The sequence below is a fragment of the Peromyscus californicus genome, unplaced genomic scaffold (genome assembly GCF_007827085.1).
Source record: "Peromyscus californicus insignis strain IS unplaced genomic scaffold, ASM782708v3 Scaffold_8__1_contigs__length_139910024, whole genome shotgun sequence".
NCBI lineage: Eukaryota > Metazoa > Chordata > Mammalia > Rodentia > Cricetidae > Peromyscus > Peromyscus californicus.
Window position 1 is genome coordinate 126,723,692 of NW_026294606.1, and position 23,436 is coordinate 126,747,127.

Sequence of the window (23,436 nt, forward strand, 5' to 3'; positions counted from 1 at the left end):
TCTGACTCCATTGATGATTCAGAAGATGAAAAGTTCTCTGCTAACCATTCATTCCTCTGCATCCCTACAGTTGGTGCTTCTGCACTACCACTGGGCCCACTTACTTTAGACCCAAACATGTTTGTCTCAAAGTTTCTTTCAAAGCTCCACTACTCTGGCTGACTGTCTCACCCTGTGACAGGAAGTGAGAGGGACAAAGTGACAGGCAAACATAAAAACTGCTAATGAGAAGAGCTCATACATTAAAACACGGCTACTGTGTTAGTAGAATTACAAACAAAAATGAAAGAACTCAAGCAAAACGTGAGCTGCCACTAATTAATTATTTACTGCTAACATCCTATGGACTTGGACTGTTTATTAAACTGATTTGGGGAGAATAGAGGTTATACACTGTGGTAGCTATTGGCTCCCATGAGCTCACAGGGAGTGGCACTATTAGGAGGTTTAGTTTTGTTGGAATTCATATGACATTGTTGGTGGAAGTGTGTCACTGTGTGGGTGGGCTTTGAGGTCTCATATATGCTCAAGCCACATCCAGTGTCTCAGTTCACTTCCTGTCACCTACCAATCAAGATGTAGGACTCTCAGCTCCAGCACCACGTCTGCCTGCTCACTGTCATGTCCCCCTATGATGACGATGGACTAAACCTCTGAAACTGCAAGGCACCCCATTAAATGTTTTCCTTTATAAGAGTTATCATGGTCGTGTCTCTTCACAGCAGTAGAAACCCTAACTAAGACATATGCCCACACATCTCTATCAGTGGATGTGATCAGTAGGAGATCACACCATCTCCAGACTCTGGACAGATTCTGATGCATTTCAGGTTCAGGTTAAGCAGCTCATCTTTACATGCTGTTTAGGACTTTTTCCTGGGAGGACTCAAAACAAACATCCATTCATGCTAGGCAGGGCATCAACAATGGACTAAAGTCCAACTTGATGAACAAATGAGATTACTAGGATTACTTAAAGATGCCTGAGTAATGAGAGACTTACATGAGCATGGACAACTCAAAGGCAGATGTGCCACTGGCAAGCCCATACCAGCATGGGGAAAACCTCACAAAAGCTACAGCCCCAGATTTCTCTGAGTAACCTGCAGCCAGTTCATCAGATCAGTGTCTTCCAGACATCTCAATTACTCAGCCTCTTCTCCTTAGTGTTTGATACTGCCTATATCACCTCAGAGAGAAAGGGACCTGGTAAATCTTGTAAGTTTCAGGGACTTTCTGACACTTGTGAGTTTACTTCCTGAGTACTAATGAGCCTCCCTCCAGGATGGAAATGTTTCAGTTCAGAGGATATTGATATGAAATACTCCAACCTTCCTACAGCTCTTACATTCTTTCAAGCCACCTCTTCCAGGACATTCCCTGAGGTTTAGATGGATGACATAGATGTCTGATTATTTTCCTCCATCTGTGATTGAGCATTGGATCAGAATGTCACAATAGTCACTTAGTCTCAGGAGTTCAGGTGGTTATGAGGCTTTGTGGTACACCACTGTAAAGAGGAAGTTTCCTCCCATGGCGGATTGTAGTTGACAGAAGCAGTGACCTATGGGCATAAACACAAATATGCAGGAGACAGTTTGATAAGGTCACATCCACTCAACAAAACAATAGCAGTTGTTTGCCCACTGAGGCCTGGGACTCCTCACCCACAGGCTTTCCCCTGGCTTACAGCAGCAGACACAAATTCCTTCCTGTGAAATAGGCCTAAAATCCATTCAGAAAGTTGTTGGTTGTAGTCACAGTGTCATGCAGCCATGGCACTAGCAGGCATCTTGCCTGGCACATAGCCAAGCAGCCAGTATGGAGTCTCTGGGCACTATCCAGCCTCATCACAGTTTTACTTCTTTGTGTCCTGCAAGCAAAGCATGTGTCATCTTCAGCAATTGGGTTTTACCATCTAGTTGTGGTGTAGACATCACAGCAGTGACAACAGTCTTTTTTGTTTGAGGGCCTCTGTGACCTCCATGACCATAGCTCAGGTACTGCACATTTATCCAGCATGTTAACTCTTAAAAGGTGTGCCTTTTAATTTGAATGCCTTAATTTTTATGTTAGTTGTACTTCTGGGTCCTTTTAAATATTTGTTAAGAATTTCAATGGTGAGCACTATATAAAGAAATCTTTTAACAGTGTAGACTGGATCCCTGAAGACTTACCATCATCCATTCCAAACAAATGCATTTGATCTCAGGCAATCAAGGGGATACTATAAAAGTCTTGCACAGTCAACAGTAATCAAAAGACCTCATCGATTTCATCAGTTGTTCCATCAGAAGAGCTATGATGGATATAGCAGCATGGACGCCAGCAACTGCTTCATTTACCTCATTAAGTCAGTATGATTCCCCAGGCACTATTTGGCTGTACAGGTTGTTGAAGGACTTCAAGCTAGGAGAATAATCTATACATTTTCTAAGTACTTGATGGTTTCTGTAAGTTCATCACAGCCCCGAAGCAGTCTGCACAGTCGGTACCCCACCCTACCAGGAGTAGATAAATTTCCAGGTCCCTGTTTCCTCAAGCATCCATGACTCCTTTCACACTTTTTACCCTCAGGGAAAACAGTGCTATGCATGGTGTGTCCTAGGAACATAGCCACCCTCAGAATGTTCTCTTGCCACACAGCTGAATACCTTAATTTCCATACCACATGACAATCCCATCTGAAAGCAAACATTCAATTTACACAAACTGACATATTCTCTCACAAATTTCTCATGCATGAAATGCTGGATGGTTTACTCACAGTGTTCACATATTAACTAATGGCTTACAGGCTTGTGCCACATGTCTACAATCTTAGCATTCAGCAATATGGAGGGGTGTAGCCTACATACAATAGACTTTCCAACACTAACCTGCTGTTGAACTCTCTTCCTATATAACACTGTTCAGCTCCCCTTGAGGCAATGCCTCTGCCTGTCAAAGGAATGCTGTGGGCAAGGTGTTTCCTCCCCTCCTTAGCAATGCAGTACTCACTGCTTTTGAGGGCAATATGCAAACAGCCTCCATTTGGTCATGAGACCTTCTGGCTCCTGAGCATATCTGGTAATAGTGATGAGAAATACTGTGTATATGTTCATCATTGTTTACCTGTCCCTGTTTTGACTCTGAGATATCCAGAATAAAAACATCACAAATGCCAGTTAAGGCACTCTTGAGCAACATAACCTTGAAGCCCCTTAGTTCAGGTGAATCTCAAATACAACAGTTGTCTGGCACTGGTCACTGATGGATATTAATATGTGGTGCTTGAAACAGAGCTATATCTGAAGCATATGCAATCTATTGAGGAACACCAGAGAGGTGTGAGGTTTTTTAATTTTACAAGGAGCCTACTCCAGTAGGGAGTACTCATGTGTCAAACCCAAAACAAAAGAGGAGAGCTTATGCACTTATTGCACAAGATGATAAAAGCATCAGGTATTAACGTGTTACAGAAATGATATGCCTCTGTAGTGAGGAGGAACCACTTTACATTAGAGATTAATTAAGGAAAAGCTCTTTAATAGCGTTTGTCTGGCTGGGCTAATGCCCAAGAAGAGTTGGACATGAACAAAAGAATTTCCTAGCATACATACACTTTAGGATTATGTCTTCTACAAGCACTGTCATCCTTAAATCTGTTTTGGTTCCTGGTCCTAGATCATACTTCAATCTATACAGAGACAGGAGACTTCAAGTCTGGCCACCTAGGCAGACAGGAGATGTACACAGCATGGATCTTATATATTGTCAGAATTGTTTTAAGCATACCAGTGTTGTTCTTCAAAAATTTTTTTCTTTTTTTGGAATAGTTGTTACCAAGGGTCATCTTGTTTACCTGGAAGAATTATGGTGTTCTGATAAGAGGACAGGAGACTTAATGACCGTTGTGACCCCATTTTGCCCCCAGTGCTGCTCTTTAGATGTATGTCTTTGGGAATGGTCATCAGGGTCTAACGGCTGTCAACTTTGCTACATAGACATTCACGTCCTAGCATCCTAAATTTTCCTTACTCCTAACAGATCTAGTTAGCACACTAATCTTTGGTGTATTGGGGGAGGGCAGTTTTCCCTTAGCTAAATTCTGCTTGTATGACTTATTGTCTCCTAAGCATATCTGTTAGTATGCTCTTTCTACCATCAGTTTAGTTACTTTGAGTTTCTTTCTTTCTTTCTTTCTTTCTTTCTTCTTTCTTTCTTTCTTTCTTTCTTTCTTTCTTTCTTTCTTTCTTTCTTTCTTTCTTTCTTTCCTTTCTTCCTTCCTTCCTTCCTTCCTTCCTTCCTTCCTTCCTTCTCTTTCTTTCTTTCTTTCTTTCTTTCTTTCTTTCTTTCTTTCTTTCTTTCTTTCTTTCTGGTGTTTCAAGACTGGGTTTCTCTCTGTGTAGCCCTATCTATCCTAGAACTCACTCTGTAAACCAGGCCGGCCTTGAAGAACTCAGAACTCAGAGATTCACCTGCATCTGCCTCCTGAGTGTCCAGAAAGCATTAGGAAAGGTATTTGTGCTGTTTTGAACAGGCTCATTGGCAGGGAGAAGTGAGCCATTAAATGTCTGGTCTCCTTGTAATCTTTGGACCACAGTATTCAGCCATTGCAAATGACTCTTGTATAAGGAAACACCACAAGACAGCTAACCCTTTCAGATAGGAAGAGAGAAGATGTAAATGACCCCTGCCCTAAGCTCTTGGCCCTTCCTCCTTTCCAGTCTTCTGACTCTTTTGATGATTCGAAGATGAAAAGTTCTCTGCTGGCTGCTCCCCTGCATTCCTAAGTTCCTGCATTAGCCCAGGGATTTGTACAGCTTAAGAGTAAAAGGGTTTTGGAGGCACATCTAACCTCATTTCCTGTAGCCTTGGTGATTTCTAACACTTTAGACCAAGAGTTGAAAATTTTCATCAGGAAGAATACATGTAGAATATGAGCCTATTCCCTACAAGACACTTAGGGATTTTAAACAAGCCATCTTGTCTTACAGACTTATGTATCCATGTATGATGGGATTGTTGAGAGGGATAGCTGAAACAGAGGAACTGATCCCCAGGACTGTGGCAAGCTGGCCAGGTGCAGCAGTTTGATTGAAATTAGCCCCATAATCTCATAGGGAGTGGCACTATTAGGAGGTGTGGCTTTGTTGGAGTGGGTATGGCCTTTTTGGAGGGAGTGTGTCACTGTGGGGATGGGCTTTGAGGTTTCTTATGCTCAGGATACCACCTAGTGTCTCAGTCTACTTTCTGTTGCCTTCTGATGGGGATGTAGCTAGCACCATGTCTGTCTGCAAGCTGCATGTTCCACGCCATGATGATAATGGGCTGAACCTCTAAATTGTAAGCCTCTACCTCAATTAAATGTTTTCCTTTATAAGAGTTGCCATAATTATAGTATCTCCTCACAGCAATAGAAACCCTAACTAAGACACCAGGACTTGTGTTGAACCTGCTGAATCCCTTCATGTCAGGACTTGGTGGCATGAAGAGACTGTGTCTCCATCTGGCCTCAGAGAGATGTTAATGGAAATGCTGTCCTTTGACAACACTAGCGGAGAATGTCAATGGGCTCTACACTCAGTTCAAACAGCAAAAGGCACCTGGGAAGATAACATGGAGCCTGCAGTGACTCTGGGTCTCTAAGCTGCTTCCACTAATTGGGAGGATATTTGTGTTTTGGGGACTCCTTGCATTATGCCTGTGGTCTGCCTTTGTGCTGCAGGATATTTGTACACTGTGGGAAGACATGCCATGTCATTGTGATTGGCTTAATAAAAAAGCTGAACAGCCAATAGCTAGGCAGGAGAGGTTAGGCGGTACTTCCAGGCAGAGAGAGAAACTGAGGGGGTGAATCTGGGCATGTGGTTTTCACCAGTGAGACATGGAGGGAGTAGAACATGAGGAATGGAGGAGAGGTAAAGAGCCACATGGCAAAAAGTAGATCAATAGAAAGAGGTTAATTTAGGTTAAAAGAGCTAGTTCTGAACAAGCCTAAGCTAAGGCCATTCATAATTAATAATAAGTCTCCATGTCATTTTTGGGGGGGCTGGTGGTCCAAAGAAAGTCAATGAGAAAGCTTGCCGCACTCTGTTTCTGCCCTACCAAGCCTGGATACATTTGCTCTTGTTCCTTCTTTCATTTATAAAGACACAGATGGTACTACTTCCTACGTTCTCTAGCTGTCTGTATTCAATATGAAAAATTACTGTCAGCTGAACTTAGTAGCATCAGCCATGTGGTCCTCTTTTAGAGTCATGGAGGACATATGTTATTGGTAAGATAAAGGTATCGTGGGATCCTCCTTGGTAGTTAAAGAAAGCTGCTTTAAGAAAAACAAGGCGAGGCTGAGGCCAGGCATGTGGCAGAGGAGTCCATGCAAGAAGGTCTGGAGAGGTCATTGAGTGAAGCTGTGAAAGTGAAGCCTGGAATGTATGGGAGACCCAAAGATGTTGTGCCAAAGCCATGGATACCTGCCAAGGAGAGCTGCATACAGGGAGTGGAACCAACCCAAGAGAGAGAAGTATCCTGCAGTTAACAAAGCTGGAAGGATGGAGTTGTCTAACCCCTTTGCCATCAGTTACAGTATTTGGAGTTTTCCCTGCTGGGTTTTGGTCCTGCTTTTCTCCCTTTTGGAATGGTAATGTGTATTCTGTGCCATTTTATGTTGGAAGTATGATTTGCTTTGTGATTTTATAGGGGATTAGTAAAGAGATTGCCTGGAGTCTCAGAAGAGACTTTGGTGGCTGAAAGACCATGGGGATTTTTGAAGTTGGACTAAACGCATCTTGCATTATGACATCCACATGCCTATAGGGGCTGGGGAGTGGAATGTGGTGGTTTGAATCAGAATGGTCCCCATGGGCTCATATATTTGAATACTTGAAAAGTTGGTGGAACTGTTTGGGAAGGAGTATGAGGTGTAGCCTTGCTTGAGGAGATGTGTCACTGGCAACTGGTTTTGTAATTTCAAAAGCCCACAGCATTCTCAGTTATCTCTTTGTCTTGTGGTTGTCTCAAGATGAGCTCTAAGCTACTGTGCCAGCACCATGTCTGCCTGGCTGCTGCCATGTTCCCTGCCATGATGGTCATGAACTCACCCTGTGGAACTGTAAGCCCCAATTAACTACTTCTTCTATAAGTCTCTTTATAGTAATAGAAAGGCAATCAAGTCAATATTCCTTCAATAAAAGAGGAGATAGAGAAGGCCATTGGAACTTCACCTGAGTGTCCAGTCACTCTTCCCAGCTACTCACATGCAATTAGGCTCTAATTCATGTGGCCTCAAGATATTCTAGAGAAACTAGGGGATACAGGGTTTTTACCTAAGAACGGGAAGGGGTGTGTGTGTTATAAACAGGCTGCTATATGTACTGGGTAAAGTCTCCCCCACCCAAAAAGATAGTGCTTAACACCTCCTTATTGTTTTACAACAAATGTTTCACAACAAATGGTAGATTTGTTAATGTTCTTATTGCTGTTATGTCTCATGATATGATATTTACTTTTTTTTGGGAGGGGGTTTGAAGACAAGGTTTCTCTGTGTCATAGCTGTGGTTGTCCTGGAACTCACTCTGTAGATCAGACCAAGTGCTGGCCTTGAACTCACAGAGATCTACCTGCCTCTGCCTCCCAAGTGCTGGATTAAAGGTATGCAACAACCACATGGATACGTTATTTTTAATAAAGAGAAATTTGTATATAAAGGTCAAGATGGCTAGATATAATTACAGACGTTTAGCTCTCTGAGTATTCCCTTACTTTTTTTTTTTTTTTTTTACAAAAATGTTACCCCACTGAAGGTCATCATTATCTCTTAAGCTCTTGCTGAAATGTAAGCATTCTCCCCTCTCAGGATCTGTAAGACCCTGAGAAGGAGAGGAGGTTAAAAAGCTGTAAGATTCCAAGCAGAGAAAGTTTGTTTAAAACCTCAACAAAAATGTTATTTAGCAAAATAAACAAAAATAAATAATAAATTTGTATATATATGTGTATATATATATGTGTGTGTATATACATATATATATGACTCATTCTCTCATACCTATATAGCTGGCCTCAAACTCACAGAGATCCATCTGCCTCTGACTCCCAAGTGCTAGGATTACAGGTGTGTGCCACCACACCTAGCTATTTTTTTTTTGAGACAAGCTCTCCCTATTCTGTCACTTTGACTATCTTGCCACTCATGTTGTAGACCAGGCTGACCTCAAACTCACAGAGATCCACCTGCCTCTGCCTCCCAAATGCTGGGAGTAAAGGCAAGTGCCACCTCACTGGCTTGAGGTAAGTTTTTGGTAAAAAGGACTTTCAAAAAGAGCATTTGGGATAGAGATGGATTTGGTATGATAAAACAATTTTGTCCTAAAAAAAGAAATCTAACAGAGGAAAACAAAACCCAAGAAGCTTAAAGCCAAGCAGCAGGACTGTGTAAGTTCCCAAAAGTTACAGCAGATGGATCTCACGGATGATATATATTTGAGGATTAAGACCTGTAGTTTCCTAATGTTATGATGATCTAGCCACAGTAACAAAAACCGATTTTAAAATGTATGTCAAATCAAGCTAATCACTATATCTTTGCTAACTTTGTTAAGCTTTACCCATATAAAAAAAAGTCATCACAAAAGTTACGGTAAAGATTAGTTGCACACCTTTTTATTATTATAAATGTCTCCTCATGAAAAGCAATCTTGCAGTTCTCTCTTGTAAGTATATGCTTTGTGATAAAATAAGCTACCTAATATAAAACATTGATTAAATTAACTTAGATCTTGTAAAAAAAATACACTATAGAAAGATTAAGAGAGGTTGTTCCCAGTTACTACGAATTGTATTTATGGTTTAATGTTTATTTGGTACTAAAAGAGCTTCAACTCAAAAATGATAATTTGTTGTGGACTATTCATTTACACCATGTGAAGATATGTCCTTGTGACTGTGTTTAATAAAAACTAAATGGCCAATAGCTAGGCAGGATTTTCAAGGGAAAAAGGGGGAGTTGCCAGTGAAGGAAGCATGACATGTAGGAGATGATGTAACAAGCCATGAGCTACATGGCAGCATGTAAATTAATAGAAATTGGTCAATTTAAGTTACAAGAGCCAGTTAGAAACAAGACTAAGCTATTGGCCAAGTTTTCATAATTAATAGTAAGTCTCCAAGTTATTATTGGGGAACTGACCGTCTGATGAAAAAGTTCGACTACAATAATTTTTAAGGCTCAACATCTTAACAAGGATAAACTACCTTAATTTATAAAATCCTAGTCTTACAAGAGTTACTAATTCATTGTAAAACAAAGATAATTAAAATATAAAAGTTAATGATTATTTCATAAATCATCAAATGTCTTTAGGGGCCCAGAATTGTTTATAGTTGTGTTAAATACAAATGTAATTCAATTACAGAGACAATATTGGAGGGAGAGAACAATTTCTATCTCCCTCTATATAGTCTCTTGTATATGTTTTCACAGTTATGCTTAAAGTAAACTATTGCCCTTTTTAAATCCACTGTGTGGATAGTTCCCAAAGTCTTTCACATTTTGCCCCTTGAGGGAGAGAGCTTCTACCTACTTCACTGATGGGTACCAGTCACAGAAGGGCAGCCAGGGCTGGACCATCCATAGAGATTTCACAAATGCCTTTTTGTCAACACAACAAAATGAGCTGTATGCTCTACAGATATTTCTAAAGTATGATTCACCCCACTTAATCCTGTGACTGATTCTTAATATTTTACAGTTTCATTACCACTTTTAGAAATGGCTATTATTAGGCAAAGTGAAAACAGCCCTAACTCTTTGATATTTTTTCTGGCTCAACATTTGTCATATCTATCTTATATACAGGGAATTATACTTGTGCAAAACTTAAGGAGAGCAATCTGAATACTTTTTATGCTAATGTGACTTTAAAAGTAGACATACTTGGACCCACTTACTCCCAATCAACAACATTTTTGGGTTAAACTGGCTATAGATACCATGAACAAAACCTCCTTTTGTGTTCAGGAGGGAAAATCTGTTCATCATCTACTTTAAAACACCTGGTTGGATTGTCAGCAAACTATGATGACTATGTTAATGTCACCAGGTAAATGACAGCTGAACCAATAATAGAGACAGATGGTTGACAACTCCCTTGTACAGTGCAAACATGAGTGACAGCTAACATCATGAGGAACATGTTTTCAGTGTGACAGCTCTTTCATTTCCAGGCATATATGACAATGTCACTACACAGGGTGATTTAGTTATGATATTTAACCCAGCCTCACCCATTTGGTTTTTGATGGGGGGGTCCTCATTGCTTATGTACTGTATGTACTAACTATGTACCCCTAACTATACTGTAGAAAGAAATATATTTTTACTGTCAGATAAAGCTTTGCCTTCTGGATGGGCCTGTTTATTTAATCAACCAGACTTTCAGGCACTGTTCGCCAGTCTTGGGATATTGTTCTACAAGCAGGATTCCTGCACTCTTGCCATTTCTAGATAACATACCCAGAACTGCTGGAAGTTTGTGATCGATGTGCCATAACAAACTGCAATAACTAAGGATGAGGCAAACCGCAGGCAGAGCCTCTGTTCTGCTTCCAGCACCGGGACTGACAGTGCCTTCAGCGTGACATCTCCCAACTAGTTTGTATCTTCAGCAAAACTGCCAGTGCCATGGCTACTGTCTTTGGAGAATTAAATGCAAAAATGAAGGAACTTTGAGCAACTGTTTTACCAAACCTGAGCTGCCATTAAGTATTTACTGCTAAAAGACACAGTCTCCTGGTATGTGTTCTTTAATATTACAGGTGATTCTCACTTGGTCCCTCAACAGTTGGATCAACTTTTGAGAGATCAATAAAATAATGACCTTCTCTTGGTGGAGCTGGCCTCAGGGAGCTTGAGCAGCTATTATAGCTTTGGTTTAATCTAACCTGTGTTTTCAATGCTTCATGAACTGCACGTATTATCTCACTCATCAATATAAACTTTTTATTGCTCTTAATGAGTTCACAGGAAAAGGGTGACATGTAGACTGAATATAATAAGACTTCCCTGCTTTTTGCTCCCCTGGGAGGAAGGGGTCTGCCTGCCTTAGGCAAGATTCCCTCACCCCCATTAGCAATGCAGCTTAGAGCATTCAAGGGCATTAAGCAAACAGCCCTCATTTGGCCAAGAGATCTGAGCACATCTGGTGACAGTGATGAGAAATACTATCTGTGTTTTTCATTGCTTCTCTGTCCCTGCTTTGAACTCTGAGCTATCTAGAATAAAAGCATCACAGAATGTCAGCAAAGGGACTCTTGAGCAGCTTAGCTTTGAGTTCCCTGGTTCTGTTTAATCTTGAATTGCATGGGCACCGGGCACTGGCAGGTCTCAACAGAGGAGGAACACGAATATTAGAATAGCTTCAACTACAATATAAATACCAAAACAGTGGGGCTTTAGATAGATACCTTCATTAAAAATAACCACTAGGAATTTTTTTTCTGGGACAGGGTTTCTCTATATATCCCTGCGTGTCCTGGTACTCATTTGTAGACCAGGCTGGCCTGGAACTCAGCAATTCACCTGTTTCTGCCTCCTGGGTGCTGGAATTAAAGGCATGCATCACCACCACTGGTGGAATTATTTTTTGGGTTGGGGGCTGAAATTGCCCAATGACACATTCTAAATTTGGTGCAATTTCTTGCATGGCTGCTTATATCTACAAATAATTGAATACCATGCATAAATGTTCAATGAAAACAAAAAAATGTCATGTAGGAAACTTAAAAAATTTATGTAGTGTGTGTGTTTGCCAGTATATGTTATATGCATGCCCATACTATGATGTACATGTGGAGAAATAGTTCTGTCCTTATACCACATGGGCCCTGAGGATTGAACTCAGGTGGTCTGCCTTGGTAACAAATGCCTTAACCCCATTGGGCATCACTGGCCTAGAGACAAGCAACACAAACTTTGTAAGTAAACTTTAACTGAGTACATGCCCAGCTACATAAATGCTATCATTTTCTTTATTTTTCATTTTGATTTATGTAGTGTGTGCACAGATGTGAGAGCATGCATGTATGCATGTATAGATTAAAATGCAGCTTTTGTGATTTGCTTATCTTCTGTCACACGGGTCCAAGGAATTAACTTATGTGGTCAATCTTCACAGCAAGCACCTTACCTGATGAGTTAACTCAATGGCCCTGATTCTTTAAGTGATTTGATGTTTGCCATTATATAAGTATGGCTAAATGCCTATTCTAAAATCTTTATATTTATAGAATAACAAATATGAATCCTGATACATTCATGTACATATGAAGCATATTTTTCTATATCATAAACTTGCACTCTATCACTTTTGTTGTTTTGTGCTGACAGACAAGTAACAGATTAGACACATTTGTTAGAACCCAGACCAGACACTGTATAGGTCATTCCCATTTGCAGCTGTATTTTTCTCCATCCTCATAACTGATTCTGCATACAGGACCAAGGCTATGGTTTCCAAGCTGTTGGAAACTATCAGTGATACAACCAGTATGCTGCATAAACATTAACTAAAAGGGCCTCTCACCTTACCCAAGTTCTAAATTCACACATCCATTTTCTGGAATGCAAGACCCCTACCACCACCACCTGAGAATCAGAGGCTCCTCATCAACCACTTAGCATGGAATTCTGAGTCACAGTCCTCTGCTCTGATGCTCAGACTAGCTTTAGAGCCCTACACTGTATCGAACTTGTGCACCAGCCCCCAAACAGGGTAAGATAAGAAGCAAGTAACCCTGTATGAACTGGGTAAATTATCTGTTGTGCATTTACTCTCACATCTGTATATACTCTGTGTATAATCTCATAGTTTGAGATCTCAATTCTTCTTCTGGGTGTTTTCTGGTTTTTACTCAGTGAATCCCCCATCTGTATGAGTTTTTAATAACTGTGACAATGTTTTATGTTAGAAAACCTTCTCACAGTCATTAAATTCATAGGGTTACTAGCCTCTTTGTATATCTTGAAGTCAACTGAGGCTTCACTAATTATACAAACTTTCTTACAGCCCTTAAATTCATATGACATTTCATATGTATGAGTTGCTTATGCAGAAAGAAGCTACTTGGGTAGAAATCCTTCCTATATTTGTACAGTCCTGGTATGTTGCACTAGTATGTGGTCCCTAGAGTTAAGACCTGACTTGTGGAAGAACATTTTCAAACATTCTTGATGTCCATCAGTCTCACCAGCATATTCTCTAATTTCAAGTGAAGACTAGCAGTATATAGCAGGTTTCATGCATTATCCAGAGTTTTCCATATGAGTCACTCATATAGAGAGAGGACAGAGAGAGAGAAAACAAATGTCCCATACATTCTTTATGTTCCCAGAGTTTACCTATCTGAGTTTGGTGAGGTGCACAGGGGGCTGATTTAAACTACAAACTTTCCCTATGATACTTATACTCTTAGGGTTTCTCACTTGAATGAAATCTGATTTTGAGAGAGAAGTGACTTCCATGGAGAAGCTTTTCTGCATTGTTTACATTAATAAGAATCCTCACCTGTATGAGTTGCCTGATGTCGACTGAGTTTTGACTTGCTGTAGAAGGCTTTCCAGCACTCTTTACATTCATAAGCCTTCTCACCTGTGTGAATTCGCTGATGCAAAGTGAGGTTTGACTTGTTGTAGAAAGCATTCTTGCACACTTTACATTCATAGGGCTTCTCACCGGTATGAATTCTCTGGTGTGCAGTAAGGTTTGATTTCTGCCAAAAAGCTTTCTTGCATTCGCCACATTCATAGGGCTTCTCACCCGAATGGGTTCTCTGATGTCGAGTGAGGTGGGACTTGTAGAAGAAGGCTTTCCTGCACTCTTTACATCCAAAAGGCTTCACTCCTGTGTGAGTTCTCTGATGTAAAGTTAGAAGCCACTTACAGCAGAAGGCTTTCTTACATTCTTCACATTCATAGGGTTTCTCTGGTGTTGGATGAGATAGCACTTGTGGTAGAAGGCTTTTGGGCATTCTTCACATCCATAGGGCTTCTCTCCCGTGTGAATTTTCTGATGTCGAAAGAGGTGTGACTTGTGGTAGAAACCCTTCCTGCATTCTTTGCACTCATAGGTCTTCTCTTTAGTTTGAGTTCTCTGCTGTTCTGTGAGCACTGACTTCTCATGGGAAACTTCACAACAGTGCCTACATTCACAGTGTTTCCCACGTGTGTGGCTCTTCTTGTGCTGTGGCCTGTGGCAGTGTGTTTTGACACATGAATCTGTTTTTTCCCCTTGCTGGATTTTCCGTTGAACCTTTAGTTGTGCCTTAAGAAAGAATAATTTTTTTTATTCATTGTACACATTGTCCTAACATGGCTTCCTAGTGTTTTGTGATGTGTGATTTTTTTTCACATGAAAGCTCATGAACAGTATAGTTACAGATTTTTTCATCTGTGTACTTTTATTTGCTGACTTTTCATCTGATGCGTTTCATCCTAAATGAACTGTGTCTTGAGCAATAAGTGCTATTTAACAAAGGATTTGAAATGTTCCCTGAGATAACTAGAGGTCTCTTGAATATGACATTCCTTTATTGAATATTACCTTTGTACAGAAAGATATTCCTAGTGGAATATTTTGAATACAGCAGGATTCTCTTTTACTCTTGTTATAGAGACTAAGATATATAGAATATGGGAGGAGTTTCCCAGTTACATCATCAGGTTCTTCTCCAGCCTGAATGGTATAGGGCTCAGCATAGAGAAGTAGTGCATTCTGACCTGAGAGAAATTAAAAGGAAACCTCCCAAACAGTTCCACTCTTCTTGTTCGGATGAAAAGTTGTCTGAGTCCACATTAAAAATTGTACTTACTTCAGCCATCTTTTTATTTGGTATATCGCTGCTGGTGGTCTTCACTTCACACCACTGTCTCTCTTCATTTTCTTGGATGGTCTCAACCGGGACACATACTTTTTGAACATCTAAAATAATATGAAAAATATCATCCATGAATAACCATATTGTTTATTAATTTAAACATATAGTGCCTTAGTTTCCTCATGTAAATTTTATGGCAACATTGGCTAGGACAATTTATTCTTTCATTTGTTTTGAGACAGGGTCTTTCTGTGTAGCCCTGGCTGTCCTGGAACTCCTGGAGCTTACAGAGATCTGACTTCCTCTGTCTTTCAAGTGCTGGGCTTAAAGGTGTGCACCACCACCACCTGGCTGACAATTTATTCTTAAATGAATTATATAACTGGCTGGGGGATGGCTCAGTGGCTTAATCAAATGCTGGTCATGTATGCATGAGAACTGGAGTTCAGATTCCATTATCCAGGTGGGCTAGATTAAATGTTGGTAATTCTAGGCTCAGAAAGCAGAAACAGAAGAACCCTAGAGGGAGCTGGCAAGAGACTTTAATGGATAAATTGGAAGAGCAATTAAGGATATTCTGGGTATCAAACTCAGGCCTCCACAGTGAGACTTGTCGAACCCTACATACCTCCAGTGCCTCGAGTATTTTCCTCAGTGCTTCTGCACTTTCTGTTCCTATACCTGTTCATGTGAAAAAGAAAAATGAACAGCAACCCTCTGCATAGGAACTGTCAGTGTCCATGGCCTCCCTAATGTGTGATGATTCATTTTTAGGTTCCTAGAGTATGAGATATCTGCTTTTAGAATTCAAGAGATGTGGTTATATGCAACCAATTTCTTCTCCAAGGCCATTCTGCAATTATAGAGAAAAACACGCTGCTTGATTCAGTGGTCAGAACCACTGTTATCACCTGTACTGAGAAATGCTAGTCTCTGCAAATTTTAGGTCTATCTATAGTTGTAACTTTGGTTCTCCTACCCTCAAAAGGAGAGCTCACCAATGAAGCTAGCCTTTCCGGGTTTTCTTTTTTGATTTTGTTGTTGTTATTGTTGTTGTTCAATCTTTATTTTTAGTTTCCCTCTCTTTGTCTGTCTCTCTCTATCTCTGTTTCTGTCTCTGTCTCTCTCTCTGTGTCTGTGTGTGTGTGTGTGTGTGTGTGTGTGTGTGTGTGTGTGTGTGTGTGTGTGTGCTCACGTGGAGGAGTCAAAAGAGGTCAGAAGACATCTGACCCTAAACGTGGAATTACAGGTGGTTATGAGCCACCTGATGTGGGTGCTGGGAATTGAATTCAGGCTCCCTAGAAGAGAATTACATGCTCTGAACCACCAGCCATTTCTGCATCCCGTTTTCCCTGTCCTGCCACCTGTTTTTATGGTCCCTCATGCTCCTCCTTTCCTGTGAATACATCTCGTCTCCTTTACTCTAACTCTAATCATTGACATCAGAGCATGGCTAATCTGATTTTTCATCTTATTCTTAAGCCTCTGTTCCTCTCTTTCCTCATTTTCTTATAACTGTGATCAAATTTTTTTTAACCCACGATTTCCAAATAGTACCACAAGTCTCATCACAATCACTATCAAGTGTTTATAACTTACTTTTAGTTTTTTAAATCACTTTATCTTAGGAGAGTGTGGGCACATGCATGCCATAGTGTGGGAGCCCACAAAGGTTTCCCAGTGAGATCTGAGCTTGCTTTACCCAGAAGGGTTGCATTAGGGGATGGCTAGACCATGTGCATGGTCACCAGGTATCTGGAATGGTCTGCACTTGGCTGTGCTGGGGGGAGGTCTTTTGCTCCACCCCTTGGCATTCTTTTAAAAAGCCCTTTAGTAGAGACAGAAGGGGCTGATGGGTTCAGACCCAGGCCCTCATGAAGATATCCTGTGTTTTCTGTCTGTCTCTCTATATATACTTCTATCTACAAATTCCACATTTCTCCCTGCTCAAGAGTACCTTGGGGGAATAAGAGGGAGCTGGTTTCCCTCATCATAGCACATGGGTGGGGGCCAGAGGACAATTGTGGTAATCAGTTCTTTCCTTCCACCTTATGGATCCTATGGATCAAATTCAAGTCATTGGGCTTCTTGAAGAGAAGCTGAATCATTTTGGCAGCTCATTTTTAATTTATATCCACTTATATATCAGATATTAAATTTGGAAAATAATAATAAATATACTCAATACACCTGAGCCTAGGAATTTTCTGATTTGTGTCTTAATTCCAATCATGATCATTACCAGGACTTTAATTTATAACCACCTATGTATGATTTGAAAACGGTCACTTCAAAGTTCAATTAAAATAAATGAATGAACACTTAGTAAGCTCACTTGGTGCCTTCTAAAATTGAAACCAAGTATTTGTGGAGGCCCAAATTACTAAGGGTCAGAGAATGTGAGCTTGCTTTACCCAGCAGGGCTGCATTAAGAGATGATTTGCCTACAAGCATGTTTAACAGGTGTTTGGAAGAGTCTACACTTGGCTGTATGGTGTGCTTTGATCTTGCAAGGGGGAGGTCTTTTGCTGCTCCCCCTGGCATGTTATAAACAGCCTTATGAATAAACCTTTGAGGCTATTGGGTATTGATCCAGGCCCTCCCAAAGCTATTCTGTGTTCTTGTTTTTCTTCTCGTTGGCTAGGTCTCTCTTTTTATCCTTTCCTCCTCTTCCTAAGAACCCTAGAATAGGTAGGAAAAGTGGGAGCTGAACTCCCAAGGACCCCACAGGTGGTGGCTCAACAGGGACTTAGGTACAAAGGATAAGAGAGAAGAAGGAACTGCGAGGGGGGAGCATGCCTGGTAATGAATTAATGAATTAATTTGAGTCAGTGGCATTCTATTCTACAGGAGTAAAATTCTAAATATAAAGCAGAGTAGTTCAAGTTAAGCTGAAGCAAGTAGTTAAAGTTAGGCTGCAATAAGTATCTCTCTCTGTCTCTGTTTCTGTGTCTTTCTCTCTAATAAAGTAAGTTACAAGTTTAGTTTGAGAAATGTAGGCTTAGGTATATTAGGGTAATATAGGCTTTAGGTATAAGGATATTGTGTAGGCTTAGGTATATTGAGGGAGAATATAGGCTTTAGGTCTAGGAATACGGTGAAGGTTTAATATAAAGTAACTTATATTAAGGGGGTAGTTCCCCCTCCCTGAGTACGGACAAGACCTGGGGTGCAGAAAGCAGCATCCAAGAACTAGCAGCCACAGTGAACTTAGCAGTCTGAGTAGCTTCAGAAGCCTCCATTGTAAGCAGCAAGAAGCAGGGGTCTGCACACTTTCCACCGCAAAAGAGCCATGGAGGAGAGTGCCATGAGCCAGCCATGTCTATGACCTGATGTTATGTGCAACCTTGACAAGTCCAGCAGAGACTTGGTGGGAGAGGCCAATGGCAGGCAGTGGCTGTGGCTTGGAGAGTGAAGCAGAGACTTTAGGCCCCAGTGACTAGAGCGAAGCCACATGAGTAGCGAGAGAATGAGAGCACAGGGTGCTGTGGCAGCTGTGTGAGAGACAAAGCCTCCAGAGGAAGATGCAGGGCATGCACCAGGAGGGTCAGGGAGCAGGCACCTTCAAGTTTGAGAGTGTTCCAAGGACAGCAGGGTCCCTGCAGAGGCCAGGCAGCATCCCTAAGGGTATAACTGGCAGAAGCTGGTGCGGGACCCAAGGGAAGATGCTGGCTGACAGAACGCCAGGGTGGAATGAGCCCTGGTGTGGAAAGAGCAGCAGAGGTATTGAAATCCTCCCCACAATAAAATGTACAGGGATTGAGACCCTAGCAGCAGCGTGTAAGCATTGCACAGAGCAAGACCCTTGGCAAGGCAGGTAACACAGCTGGGTGCATTGGCTGTGACTAGTCGTGGCTGGGTTTCCTCCCCAGACCAGGTTGCTGAATGAGAGTGGTAACTCATAGCATCTGAGAAAACCTTACTTAACCTCAGAGGCAAGAGGCAGCTGAGAGCCCTAAGCCCTAAGACCAAAACTGTAAATAAAAAAAAAAAAAGCAGATTGGGACAAAGGCTTTGCTGCTATTTGAGCAAGCAGCCAAAGCTGTGCAGTTCCTGTTTGCTGGCTATAAGAAGGTCTCTTTTGAGAGCACTCTGCACCAGCCAGCTATTGTGGAGCAAACAAGTTTAGCCTTGGATCAAAATTTCCTAAGGGAAGGCTATGGACTGCAAAGTACAGCTGTAGCTAAGAGTGAAAGTTACAGAGATGCTGGTTTGAGCTGAATTGCTGCATTCAGGGGAAGTGCAAAAAATTTTGGTTGTGGGTTTCTTCATATTTGGAACTTTAAGACTGGTATCAGAGAGCTTTCAATGGAACTTTAAGACTGGTACCAGAACTGTCTTTTTGAACTTTTTAGACTTAAGAAATGAGATGGACAGGAGTGATTCAATTGCAATGGGTCAATTTTGACTTTACATATGCATATAGATTCTATCAGCTGTTATGACTTATGAACTGTTTTGTGTATGCATACATACTTTATTAACTGTGGTGATTCACGAACTGAGTTTGTGTAGAAATGGAACTGTTTGTGTAAAAAATGGAACTGGTTTTGTGTAGAAATTGAGAAGTTTGGGTTTTTTTTCTAACCAAGCTCAAGATGCAGTTTAAAAAATTATAGAGAAAATGGGGAGTTAATATTCCTCAGTCTCTTTAATTTTGAAAAAAATGTATTTTCTTGACACTTTAGTAGGTTAATGTTAACTTATGCTAATATACCCTACGTTTTGTATAGTTCTATTAAAAATTGCTTTTGGATGTTTGGTAAAGTTTGTAAAGTGTAAATAGCTCTATTTAGAGTTTGCTTTTGGATGTAAGTTTGTGAGAATTGTAATTATGTATAGGAATTTTTATGCCAGAATTATGTTAAGCTATTGATATTGATGAACAATGGTTTGGTGATGCTAAGGAGTCTTTAGTATTGGTGCAGTTGCATCAGGAGTTTATTGATTTATTTGATGAGGCTGTATACAGAGTTTATTGATTTTAAATAAAGGGCTTGCTGTAGCTAAGAATGCTATAGACATCTTATACCATTTCAAAAAGGCTATTCCATCTTTGCCATCCTCTATTCCTTTACTAGGAGGCATAGTAGCCATAAGGAGCAGGAGTATTGTTACAATTATTCCAGCTATTTGAAAGCTCTTAGTGGAAAACCTGATTCAGAGCTGCGTAGAGTTAAGCTCTGTATTATTAAGAAGGGAGAATTTGTGGAGGCCCAAATTACTCAGGGTCAGAGAATCTGAGCTTGTTTTACCCAGCAGGGCTGCGTAAAAAGATGATTTGGCCACGGGCATGTTTACCAGGTTTTTGGAAGGGTCTACATTTGGTTGTACAGTATGCATTGATTTTGCAAGGGGGAGATCTTTTGCCTCTCCCCTTGGCATGTTATAAAAAGCCTTTGAATAAACCTTTGAGGCTACTGGGTATTGATCCACACCCTCCTGAAGCTATCCTATATTTCTGTCTTTCTTCTTGACAGCTAGGTCTCTCTTTCTAACTAATATTTTTTTTATCTCTCTCACCTCCTCCTAATAATCCTAGAAAGTGGCGGGGAGAGTGGGAGCTGAACTCCCACAGTCCTCCACAAGTATTTTTTAATCTCTTCCTGGTAAACATCCTTGAAAGCACTTGCTTCATCATTGATCTGAGCTCATTAATATGGTAAACCATGACAGACTCTGTCTTCACTCTTCTCTTCTGAGTCAGAGCTCTGTAAAGATGTACTGGTGCCATTACCCTTGGTGTTACCATGATTACATTGACAGCTGCTAACAGGTGTGTGAAAACCAAGCATCTAATGAATATGTAAACAAACACATAATAAAAATCTACTTTGTTAACAGTAAAAAGAAAACCTATTACAAAAACAATGAGGAAGCACAACTGAGAATTGCTTAAAGTTACAAAATTTGCCTAAGATATAAACAGGGATGGGATTTTTGTCAAAAAATATATGTATATATATTTCACTGAGCAGTGGTGGTGCATGCCTTTAAACCTAGCACTCAGGAGTCAGAGGCAGGCAGATCTCTGGGAGTTCAAGGTCAGCCTGGTCTACAGAGTGAGATCCAGGACAGGTAGGGTTGTTACACAATGAAATACTGTCCTGAAAAACCGACCAACAAACCAAACCATCAAACAAAAATAAAAACAAAAACAGAATCAGCAAAATGGCTTGACAGGGAAACTCTCTAAGGACCACAAATGCTGTGTATCTGGTTCATATTACCAACTGTCTTCAGGACTGGTGAAAACAGCATACTATGACCAACACCCAATGACCTCTCTTCTGGTTCATCTTCTTTGCCCAGTATACATTCACAGACCTGGGAAATTCCAGACTGAGGCTTCTGCTTTACTCCAAGGCCCAAATTCATGCTCCAACTTGAAGATCAACTCAGGTTTGGTTGTGCAGTGCCCTGCAAATGGGGAATCATAGAGAAATGATTAAGTTTCATCATTAAGTGGTGCTAAGTCCACTGAAGAAAGACAATCCCATTGTTGATTTGGCTATGGTGGGTGCATTCAAATTTGTTAGTTTACACTCATGTTCTTCACTCTTTGGAATATTACTCTCAAGTGGCACAATAAATTACACAAAATAATTTTTAAAATTTCAATAAGCAGATGACAAGAAGAGACAAAGAGAAGAAATTGGAAAGACAACGTTGTTGTTGAATATTATTTAACATATGTTATATTCGTTTATGCTGTAGAATATTTGTTTAATGATGCAAAGATGTGTTGCATTTTTTTATGTTGCATTTGTTTAACTCTGTGAAGCTGTTTTACTTTGCTTACCTAAAACACCTGATTGATCTAATAAAGAGCTGAACAGTCAATAGCTAGGCAGTAAAAAGGATAGGCAGGGCTGGCATTCAGGGAGAGTAAATAAGAGGAGAAATTTAGGCTGAGAAGACAGAAGAGAGAAGAATGAGAGCAGGAGAAGAAGAGGAAGATGTCAGGGACCACTACCCATCCACACAACCAGCCAAGGAGTAAGAAGGAAAGAAAAGAATATAGAATAAATAAAGGCAAAAGGTAGACGGGATAATTTAAGTTAAGAAAAGCTAGGTAGAAGTAAGTCAAGCTAAGGCTGGGCATTCATAAGTAAGAATAAGTCTCATGTGATTATTTGGGAGCTGGGTGGCTGGTTAACATAAGAGTAAACACAAACAAAAAAACAAAAACAAACAAACAAAAAACCCAACTAAATGCTACTTAGGACATCCTAGACATGGAAAGTGGCCTTAAAAAGAACCACCCATAAATTTTCCTGGAGTTCTCAACTGTGACCTTGCACATGGCTACTAGAATGACTGTAAAAGTTGACCCAGACAATTATGGTGACATTTTATTTGTACTGAAACATGATTTTATTTGTATGTTAATAAATAAAGTTGCCCAGGGGTCAGAGCTAATAGCAAGCCATCGCAGAAGCTGGGTGGTGGTGGTGCACGTCTTTAATCCCAGCACTTGGTAGGCAGAGCTAGGTAAATCTCTGTGTGTTCAAGGATACATCCAGCATTGGAGACACATGCCTTTAATCTCAATACCAACCATAGAAGACCTGGAGGTCTGAACAAACAGGCAGTGACGAGGTGGTCATGTGGTTGGGTTTACAACCAATGAGAAGGCAGAACAGAAAGTCTTTATGAAGACAGACACACAGGAAGTAGGTCTCTTTCGGAGAGGTATGACCACCACGAGAGGAACGGTAAGGTTCTTAGCTCTTAGCTCTGACCTCTTGGCTTTCTTCTTTGCATTGGTTCTGTGTTTCTTATTGAACAAGATGGTTGCTTCTACAGACAATGGTAATGTTGAGCTGCTGAGTCCCCAGTGAACAAAGGTTCACAAGTTCTTAACAAAACAAAATATCAATTGGAAATTTAGGAAACTGATGGGCATAAATATAAATTAGTATTGATAATAAGAAATGCATGGGAGGCAGAGGCAGGTGGATCTCTGTGAGCTCAAGGCCAGACTGGTCTACAAAGCAAGTTCCAAGACAGCCAGGACTACACAGAAAAAACCTGTCTTGAACACCCCCAATACCTACCCAAAAGAGAAAAAAGAAATGTAGTTTATGTTTCTTTAAAAAATAGATCCAGGGAATAGAGATTTAGCTCATTGGCGGGGCATTGCCTAGTTTTCAAGTAGCCCTGGATTCAATCCCAAGAACCAAATAAGCCAGCAGTGGTCTCACATACTGGGTTCTGAGATCAGAAATTCAAACTCTGCTATATATGAAATCCAAACTCAGTATGGCATACATGAGACCTATCTCAAAGAAACAAAACAAAATATAGAAATACTACAGAGCAATACTCTTCCACTCTTGAGTTTGTGTGTGTATAAGTATATACATTTAGATTACAGAAACATTTTGCAGAGAAATTTGCACTGCCATCATTGCTGTAGGACTGTCCATAAAACCCAGGATGTATAATCAAGTAGGTGATAATCAACAGAAGAAATGGTAAAGAGAATGTGGCATATATACACAACCACATGAACAGTGACATGGATACAGCTGGAGGGATTTTTTAAATGATGGAATAGTTTGAGATGAGCTGCAGCTG

The 23,436-nt window shown here is 40.6% G+C and overlaps 1 protein-coding gene across 1 annotated transcript in view; it reads right to left on the bottom strand.

The window, feature by feature from the left end:
- Positions 1 to 23,436, bottom strand: part of LOC128104432 (zinc finger protein 809-like) — a 62,361-nt gene that overhangs the window by 21,398 nt on the left and 17,527 nt on the right. The window contains 4 exon segments of the mRNA XM_052729337.1: positions 13,545 to 13,964; positions 13,967 to 14,300; positions 14,848 to 14,957; positions 21,181 to 21,273. Of these exon segments, the coding sequence (XP_052585297.1) occupies positions 13,545 to 13,964; positions 13,967 to 14,300; positions 14,848 to 14,957; positions 21,181 to 21,273 (957 nt within the window).